Source organism: Malania oleifera, chromosome 6 (genome assembly GCF_029873635.1).
Source record: "Malania oleifera isolate guangnan ecotype guangnan chromosome 6, ASM2987363v1, whole genome shotgun sequence".
NCBI classification, from domain to species: Eukaryota; Viridiplantae; Streptophyta; class Magnoliopsida; order Santalales; family Ximeniaceae; genus Malania; species Malania oleifera.
In genome coordinates, this window is record NC_080422.1 from 7150167 (window position 1) to 7159296 (window position 9130).

The 9130-nt window shown below is 33.4% G+C and overlaps 1 protein-coding gene and 1 non-coding gene across 3 annotated transcripts; one reads left to right on the forward strand and one right to left on the reverse strand.

The window, feature by feature from the left end:
* The first annotated feature begins 4629 nt into the window (after positions 1–4629).
* TRNAM-CAU (transfer RNA methionine (anticodon CAU)) lies at positions 4630–4701 on the forward strand. Its single transcript has one exon. It is a non-coding gene; the product is annotated as a tRNA-Met (tRNA).
* A 177-nt stretch (positions 4702–4878) lies between these two features.
* Positions 4879–8752, reverse strand: LOC131158429 (putative glucose-6-phosphate 1-epimerase). Of its 2 annotated transcripts, none has more exons than XM_058113291.1 (8): positions 7696–8752; positions 7399–7473; positions 7058–7114; positions 6808–6971; positions 6527–6661; positions 6268–6370; positions 6060–6159; positions 4879–5426 (listed from the first exon to the last, which is right to left on the reverse strand). In XM_058113291.1, exons 1-8 carry the CDS (start codon positions 7783–7785, stop codon positions 5257–5259), a joined length of 894 nt encoding a protein of 297 aa, XP_057969274.1. In that variant the 5' UTR covers positions 7786–8752; the 3' UTR covers positions 4879–5256. The 2 variants fall into 2 exon arrangements, with proteins under 2 accessions (XP_057969274.1, XP_057969275.1); XM_058113292.1 differs by having other exon boundaries at positions 7058–7102; positions 7696–8596.
* Positions 8753–9130: the final 378 nt, after the last annotated feature.

The window sequence follows — 9130 nt, forward strand, 5'->3', positions numbered from 1 at the left end:
TGAACCTAACCTTGGGTTTGAGTCCCCGTATTCACAACTTTATACTCAATCTATCATATTTTAGAATGTAACCCAGGAAGGGAAAGTCTATAGTTTTACCTCTCGTCTTCCTCTCCTTTGGTCTTCTTTTCCTATCAATAAGTCTACAAGGGTCAGTCTATAGCGTCCTTCCCGAGGTGGATCTTGAGCTCTGAATTGAGGCACTACGGAGTGCTTTCTTCAGATGGGATGACCCGACACTAGTAGGAGACGAGATCGGTCGACTACTTGATCTCCCGAGAGAATGGAACGTAGCCTCATCACTCACTCACAAAGAGAGAGTGAAACTTCACCAACCTAACAATATAAGACTTCAATATATTCAAAATTTTATCCTCCCTTGTGCTTACAATAAGAAGACTATTGATAGACTTACCTTGGGGCAAACATGGGAAACAAGACATAGGGAAATAATTATGAGGGGAACAAAACATGGGGTAAAAAATAATGAGAAAAATATACCATGGGGTGAATAATTATGAGGGGAACAAAGCATGGGGCAAACAATTATGAGGGGAATATAGCTTGAGGTGAATAATTATGAGGGAAACAAAGCATGTTTGCATTTTACAAATTAAATAAATAATAATAATAATAATAATAATAATAATAAAACAAATATACGTTAAGTGCGACCCAAGCCGTGTGGGGCCCATGAAGCCGTGAGGAGCCTAATGGAGATGTCTGGGGCCCACAAGCCATGTGGCCCCCCTAGGTTTAGAACTTGAACTCGCTTTGGTGAATTGGATCCCCGTTCTATCAATCAAAATGATCTAGTAAAAATTTGGGTGTCTACCAGCTTCATGAAAGTCAAGCATATTTTCATAAAGGACATGAAAGCTTATAAGATATCGAAACGAGCTTTCAAATATATTTCATAAACAAGATATCTTATATTTATGGTGAAACTCTTTTGAACAAGTATTTAACTTAATTGGACTTAATACATTTCATATATTTTTGTCCAAGAATGTTTTAAGTGTTTAAAAGACTTTTTGGTTGGGTTTAAAACCAAAGTTATGCACCTATCAAATTTCCTGAATACCATTTGGTATTTGGGGCATAATTTTTAATAGAAGAGTCCAAAAAGCATGATCATGGTGTCCTTGAAAAACTAAGAAAAAATTTCACAACTTTTATGTTGATGACTTTTTCCGATTCAGGGGTCTAGTTGACCAGAGTAGGGGACTAGTCGACTAGTGATAGCTAGTAACTAAAACATATCTTTCTGCCAGTACCTGGTCAACCAGTGCAGGGGACTAGTCAACCAGTGGGGTGACTAGTCGACCAGTGAGGGTGGCTAGTCGACCAGTGGTCTCATGAACAGCGCAATAACGACTAGAAAACGACTAGTTCTCAAGCAAATCACATGGCATTTGCTCCAACGGCTAATTAACGTTCATATTGACCCTTTGGCTATAAATACAAGTTATTAGGCTTGTTTAGACATGTTTTGAGCATTATTGATCATATTGGTGAAAAAATATCATTTTACCCAAACCTAACACTTTGCATTTTAGTCATTCATTCACAAGTGCTCAATTCTCTCTTGCTTATTAATCTTGTGTGATTCAATCCTTGAGAGAATAGTGTGAGATTGATTGTATTTGATATTAGCTCAGTTGAGGAGCATTCTTTTGTATTTCCATCATCTTGTTAGGTTCTTTGTGAACCGTTCTTGTAAGATTCTTTGTGAACCGCTTGGAGAAGGCTCTTTGTGAGCACAGGAGGAATTTGTTCCTGAGTGTAAGACTTTTCCGCTGGTGAAGGAGATCGTATAGTGGAATCCTTGAGTTGGTATCAAGGCGTGAATGTAAGCTTAGTGCCGAACCACGTAAATATATAGGTGTCGATCTTCTTTCCCTATATTCTTTAATTTGTGTCTTGTGCATGATTTTATTTTATCTATTGTAATATAATTACTTGCAATCTTACTAAGAATTTTGTTTTGTAGAGAAAATCGAAATACATGAAAAGAGTTCATTCCCCCCCCCCCTTCCGACTCTATACTACCAGGTTGGGACATTTAACATGGTTAATTATAAATAATATTATACAATTTTAATTAATATGTTTATAATTTAAAATTTAAAGGATAGTTCCATTAATTTTCTAATTAAAATTTAAATATTTTCTATTAACTTAAAAAAACATAATATTATTATAATTTTACTGTGCAATTTATAACATATTAGTTATTATAATTCAAATCTAGATTGAACAAGAACTATTTTAAAATTAAAATTTCAAATTTAATTAATAATGTTATTTTATCATAATTTAATATGATAGTAATATGTTATAAATATAAATTAATAACAAGATTAATGAAGAAAAAGAACCATATATAAATTTAAAATTAACATTAAATAAACTAAAATTTTAATTTAGTTATTAGTACTATTTTTAGCATAAATTAATATGTCAATTATATGTTATAAATGTATATTAATAACAAGATTTTTTTAATTATAAATAATATTATACTATTTTAGTTAATATGTTTATAATTTAAAATTTAAAGGATAGTTACATTAATTTTCTAGTTAAAATTTAAATATTTTCTATTAACTAAAATAATATAATATTATTATAATTTTACTATGTAATTTATATCATATTAATTATTATAATTCAAATTTGGATTGAATAAGAACTATTTTAATTAAAATTAAAATTAAATAAATTAATTAAAATTTTAAATTTAATTAATAATGTTATTTTAGCATAATTTAATTTGATAATAATAAATATACATTAATTACAATATTATTATTAATTAAAAATAATAATCTTGTATTATTATTTTTATATAAAATACTTAAATTTTCATTATAAAGAGTAAAAATAATTATTACTAAAAAATTAATAATATTTGTAATTTAGAATATGTTTAAAAATAATCATATAGTACTCCATTATAAAAACAAGTATCCAAATACCATTTATTTTAAATTCAATCAAATACCAATTATAATTTTCAGCACTTTTCTAATTCAGCACTTATTAAATTATATATATATATATATATATATATATTTTTTTAAAAACACATTTACTCTACTTCTTATTCCTATACGTTCCCTTGGGTTCACATTCACTTTCAACCCTCATTTTAATTGCTATTATCCATATAGCATATATTAAAATTGAGTTTCATTATTCTAAAGACGTGCTTAAAAGATTGTCATATACCTTCCTTATATTCATTAAATTGATCCGAACAAGTTTTGGGTCGGGTTTGGATTGGCCATGCATGTTTAAACAAGCAAAGATTATTTTTTTTTCTTTATTTGATCAAATTGTTTAGTAGGTTTTGGATGAATTTGTGCTAGAGGGCAGGTGTGATCAGTAAGGATTATTTTTCTTGATCGATTTCTATGAATTTCATTGACCTAAATTGATCCGGCACAAAGTTTGGAGACTTTTCAAGTGTTAAATTTAGATTTTACACTTTGGATTAATTTAAATTTTTGTATATTTAGACAAAACTCGATATGGATTTGGTTAAATTATAATACAAAATTACATCGGGTTTTAATTAAATTCATGCTAATATAGGTTTAACACGTGAAATCTCTACTCGTAATTACAATCTTTTATGTGTCTTTTGAACTAAAATGCAATCTAAAAATGTTCTATGACCACAAATTAACTCCTTTTTTTTAGTAGATTATACAGAGTGCAGTCGATAATTAAGAGGGCTAGTTTAAAACCCTGTAATAATCATGGAGCACCTCATTAGGCTAATGAAAATTATGTACGACCAATCCACAATATACCTTCCACTTTTTTAACATTTACAAATGCATGACGCAGTTGGGTTGACTCAAGTGGTAAGGGCGACTTTTGACTTTAATAACCTCAAGGTCATGGATTCGATCTTTCTTGAGAGTTTATTCCAGTGAATTACCAGAAGTGCGTCAATGGGCAGACGACTTTCACCATCTTAGATTTGGTGCCACACCATTGTGTCCAAAGTGGCGCGATGGTGACTGGAGTCCACGAGTCATAAAAAAAAAAACATTTACAAATTGATGAGATTTAAAAATTATGAATTTATTTCAAGTGAAGAGGCTATCTATTATACCTTCTTTTCTTTTTTTTTTTTTTCATTTTTGAGTGTTTCACCGAAGTTGACACTTATTTTTTTAAAATTAAAATCACCCCTCTACTTCATTCGAAAATTCCTTATTTTAAGTGATTGTCATGTATTTATTTTTTAAAATTATTTATATCGCCATAATTAATTAGAGTAAGAGATAGTTTCAATAATATTTTCTCTCCTCGTTATGTCTAAAATCTTTCCAACTTGAAAGAGTGAATTTTGAATTACAAATTTATATGAATTTAAAAATAAATCAACACAATTTAATATTATTTTTTCTTTAAGTTAGCACAAGTCTAGAGTTAAAATCCGAGATTTATGTTTTCAAGCAAACAAGTATCGAGTGTGCACCGTCGACCAATAAAATTTGTACGTATTTCGAGAGCACTTGAAACAACTGCGCCCTACACATACGGAGCATGCTGCCAACTTGCCACAACAAGAAGTATAAAATAAAATTAATTGCGAGAGGAAGACGTGCCATCAGAGTGGCGCAGCGGAAGCGTGGTGGGCCCATAACCCACAGGTCCCAGGATCGAAACCTGGCTCTGATATGTAGAGTGGCTTCCTTTTTCACATTTCTATTTTTCTACTCTCCAAACGTTGCCTGTGGTTTAGCTTCTGAATATTTAAATGCTCGGAGACTTTTCCCAGTTGCTAACTTGCTATTTCCTAATTTTGCGGCATTATGCATTGACAGAATTTATTCGACTCTCAGAGAGAGAGGTCCAAGCAGAATAATGACTAATTCCCATTTGCAACTTGTACAAACATGCTTACAAGTATATATATATATATATTCACTCAACTCTTCATTTTTATGTTTGGAAGCAAACGTCCTAGCGCATTATAACTCCAGCTTCCTGTGTTTAACATATTTTACCAAGTAATGGAGAGAGATTAAAACATTCATCCCCATTACCATTACAATGGCTTCATATTCTATGAAGTGAGTACGCTCTTATTCATTTCAACACTGCATATACAGTTACCATTGATTGAGCATTATTTGGTAACTAACACAAAAAACATCAAATGGGTATTATTAGTTTTTGCTTCATTTCACATGGAGCTTGCAAGTAGGTGTCAAGGTGATCAAATGATCATCATCAAGTCGAGGGGATGACAGAGAGCTCCAGCCGACCCGTCCACTCCTCGCCTGGCCTCAAGTTGATTGGTTTCTCAATTGCTGCCCCATCCACACACAGCATCTGTTTGTATTCCTCGTCCCCGAAATCAACCATGGATTTAGATTTCTTTTCCCATGGATTCCAGACAACTGTGAAAAAGCATCAAAGGCTAGTAAGGTTAAACAGATTGCAGATTTTACATTCTCAATTACAGAATTTCGAAGTTCTTTGTGGCCGGATGCCTTGTCCTCTAACCTCTGTTAAGCTTTTGTGGAGCCTAGTTGCGTTCAATCTGGATGATGATCCGACTTTTCTTTAATGAGAGATTTCTATCCTCGCTCCATGGACTAAGCCTTAGGATAGAAATCTCTCATTAAAGAAGAGTCGGGTCATCATCCAGATTGAACGCAACCAGACTCCACAAAAGGCCAACATATTCTCTCTATTTTGTTTTTCACAGGTTTCAGGAATTTGTTGTTAATTCCCAACGACCTCCTCTATGCTAAAAGGCATAGCCATATTACTCTGAAGTCTAACTCAATTGGGCGTCTCAACTTCCATTCAAGTCAGGCATATGATTATCATAATCCATACTCAGAAAGTTACCGGTACTCTTGTTTCACAGTAGAAAGATACGAAGCTCGTGACAAAATATGCAATTGTTATGTTAAGAAAGAGAGGTGAATTTGCTCAATATAAACACTTCAATTATTCTAGTTGGATGCAGTTAATAATGTCAACCATGTGGCTTTTCAATACCAAAATGAAGAAAAGAAGCTTACCGACATCTGGAAGCCCGCCCTTCCTTATGAAAAAAGTTCGCTTCTTTTCGTGATCAAAAACTGCAATCATTTTTGGAGAACTAAGATAAACTCGATCGACCTGCAAATGAGAAAGAAACATGTAGGCATGTAGTCCGATTAGTCTCTAATAACATTTCCAAGTCTAGGGCAACAAAAATTCTCTGAAGTGTTTAAGGTAATACATCACCTCAGATTCAAATGTTAGGGCATCTCCTTGTTCGGTGAAGCGCTCTTTCTGGAATAGATTGTCAAGATAGTCTAGAGTTTCCAGCCCCTCTACTCTTACTTCACTGTTAGACATGTTGTAGTCATTTAAAGTTCATATCACATTGGAAAAAAAGAGAAAAAAAAAAAAAATTTGCACTGCTTCATTAGAATTGTGGTGAATGGTTATGAGAATTCCAACAAGAACAACTGGAATAGGGGTAGAAAACTTCATACAATACCTGATATCAGGAACCGAGAAGTATGTACGATATGCAAATGAGAAACTAAATGGCTTGCCATTGATATTCCTAATGCGCGAAATTAAGTTGAGATTCCCCTCAGCGGCCAGAGACACCCTTAGTCGTAATTCAAAACTGAAAAGAAACATTTTTGCTCAAATAAGATATGCTCATTTGTATCAAGTTGCCCAATGAAGATTTGTTCAAAATTTTAAGTATGCATGGTCACATAACTATTGATGACTTCAGAAATGCCAAAAGAGTTTTGCTTGAGACCATACCTATGTGGCCAGACCTTAAGGTCTTCCTCAGATGGTTTGAGCAGCAAGTCAACATGGGCATTTCCATTGGAGTCCTTGGGATGCAGTGGTGGAGGATTCTCATCAATTATCCAAATCTTGTTCCTGGCGAACCCGTGTTGCTCTAAAGATCCACGGGTTCCGAACTTGAAATTTTGAAGCAATGGTTCTCAGTTAGATACAAATCAAATTCGCTACCAGACCTGAATATATCGATTAAGCTTTTAAATACCTGTGGAAAACAAATCGGTATTCCTCCGCGTACGGGTTTTGGTGGCTTGAAGATTGCCTGCAGTAAGTGACACCCAATAATACAAACAAAACTGGATTTCTTATTATATCAGCATTGTCATCCTGATCCAGACAATTATTCAAGCCTCGCTGAATTTTTCTTTTTCTTGATTTGGGCTTGTGTGGATTGAACAATAAGATATTGGAATAGTCAGAGAACAACTATATAAAGATGAATTTGAGAGTAAGAAAGAAAAAAAAAATGTATGTGCTTCAATTCAAGAGTTCTTCAACAAGTACTGGAAACCTATTAACGAAAAAGAGAGGAACTAAAAAGTGCACCTTACTACTTGTGAATAACAATTCTTCTCCTCGGTCAGTTCGCCACGAGAGAACCTGTCCTCCATGCAAGCTAACCTGGATAAACACAGCATTTACAGAAATCATCAGGACACAATCAATACTCCTCTGAGCATTAAAACTAGAACTTCTGTTTGGCTCAGTATGTCTTATAACCAGAGTGACCGATCCAATACTTCATTCTGGAAATAGTGCATTGATGAAAAAAAAAAAATGCTCAATCTTGCCAAGACAAGTACCAACAGCACAAAAAGGAAGGTGGAATAATTGGCATCTAACCCGAACCAAAGCCCCTCGAGGATTCCGAAGAATGACTTGATCGATTCCGTTCTTGTCCTTCAAAACTTCGATTGCTCCTCTCTGATCCATTTCAAAAACACAACAGAGATATAAATAGGAAGAAACAAGAAAATTTCACACAACTCTCTCTCTCTCTCTCTCTCTCAACCCAGAAGAGGACTTAGAACAGACTCGATCCCATAGCGAAAGAGAGCAATTGCTGAGAGGTAGATAAAGCTCCGCAGTCACAGCAGCAGCTGCAAGACACAACTTTTACACTATGACCTTTCCTTGACGACTGACAAGGCAATAGTCTCGTGAGGGAAAACCAAAACCCCAACTACCAATTAACTACCATTTTCTCTTTTCACCAGTAAAAGTGCTAGAAGTGCAAAACCCCATCAAGCTCACACATACGCAGAACAAAAATCTGAACTTCTTCAAATTTTCAGAGGCTCAAATTCAAAGATAAGACAATATCAGCATAAAAAAAAATGATACCCAGATGACCAAATTCTCCACAATCTCAGAAAACAACGCCAAATGGTTCAGAATGAAACCATGGATAGAGCCAGAGAGGTCCAATCAATGGTTCAAATGCACTTTTCAAACCAAACATCATTTGGAATAGTCATGCCCAGAGGAAGATGAAGAAGAAAAATTGAAACCCAACACGAAAATCGCCAGAAATGTAAATTCGAAGGGTCAAAATAGCTTTTTAAACAAAATAAATAAATAAATAAACTAGTGTATGACAACGGAGGGTCAGATTTGGATAATTAAAGGATAATCCTAATATAATTATATAAATACACACCACTTGCATTAAAAAAGAAGGAAAACAAAAAAGAGAGTCCAAGAAATCCTAATGAGACTCTGAAACAGTGAGATCCATTGGCCTGCAAGAGTCTGAAGGCGCCACTATTATTAGTTGCTTACCTGATTTAACGACCATAGAATAAAAATAAGAAATCTAGTTTTTACCACAAAAAGCTTTCCTATTTTGACTTCAGGCTCAAAAATTTTTGCCCCGACACACTTAACCTGTAGCATGATCCTAAAATAATAAATATCTGTATATGTGCAGGTGTTATATATGTATGCTTATGTGTTTTTTTATTATTATTACATATTCATTGTTTTTAAATGTATTTTTTCCTTTTTTTTATTTGTCAGAATACATATTAGGCCCTAAACATTTGACTATATTAGTCCTCAAGATTTTAAATTTTGTAATTAAACACGTTTGCACTTTTATTTTTAGTCTTTTTTATTAGTACCAGAGGAGTTCCCCAGTGAACTTGATACATATGGATGAACACTAATTTGACCCAAAAACTTAAATTTATTAATCATCCTATATTTAATTTTTCAATGTGAAACAAACTTACAAGTAGAATTCTCAACAATCTCTCTCTCATTTGTAAGTTTTAAC

Excerpts from the sequence above, each read along its gene's own strand:
- LOC131158429 (XM_058113291.1), bottom strand. The coding sequence starts at position 7,785 with ATGGATCAGAGAGGAGCAATCGAAGTTTTGAAGGACAAGAACGGAATC. Across the intron at positions 6,371-6,526 it reads TTCTCGGTTCCTGATATCAG|TGAAGTAAGAGTAGAGGGGC; the intron begins GTATTGTATGAA and ends CATGTCTAACAG. Across the intron at positions 6,160-6,267 it reads CCCTAACATTTGAATCTGAG|GTCGATCGAGTTTATCTTAG; the intron begins GTGATGTATTAC and ends TCTCATTTGCAG.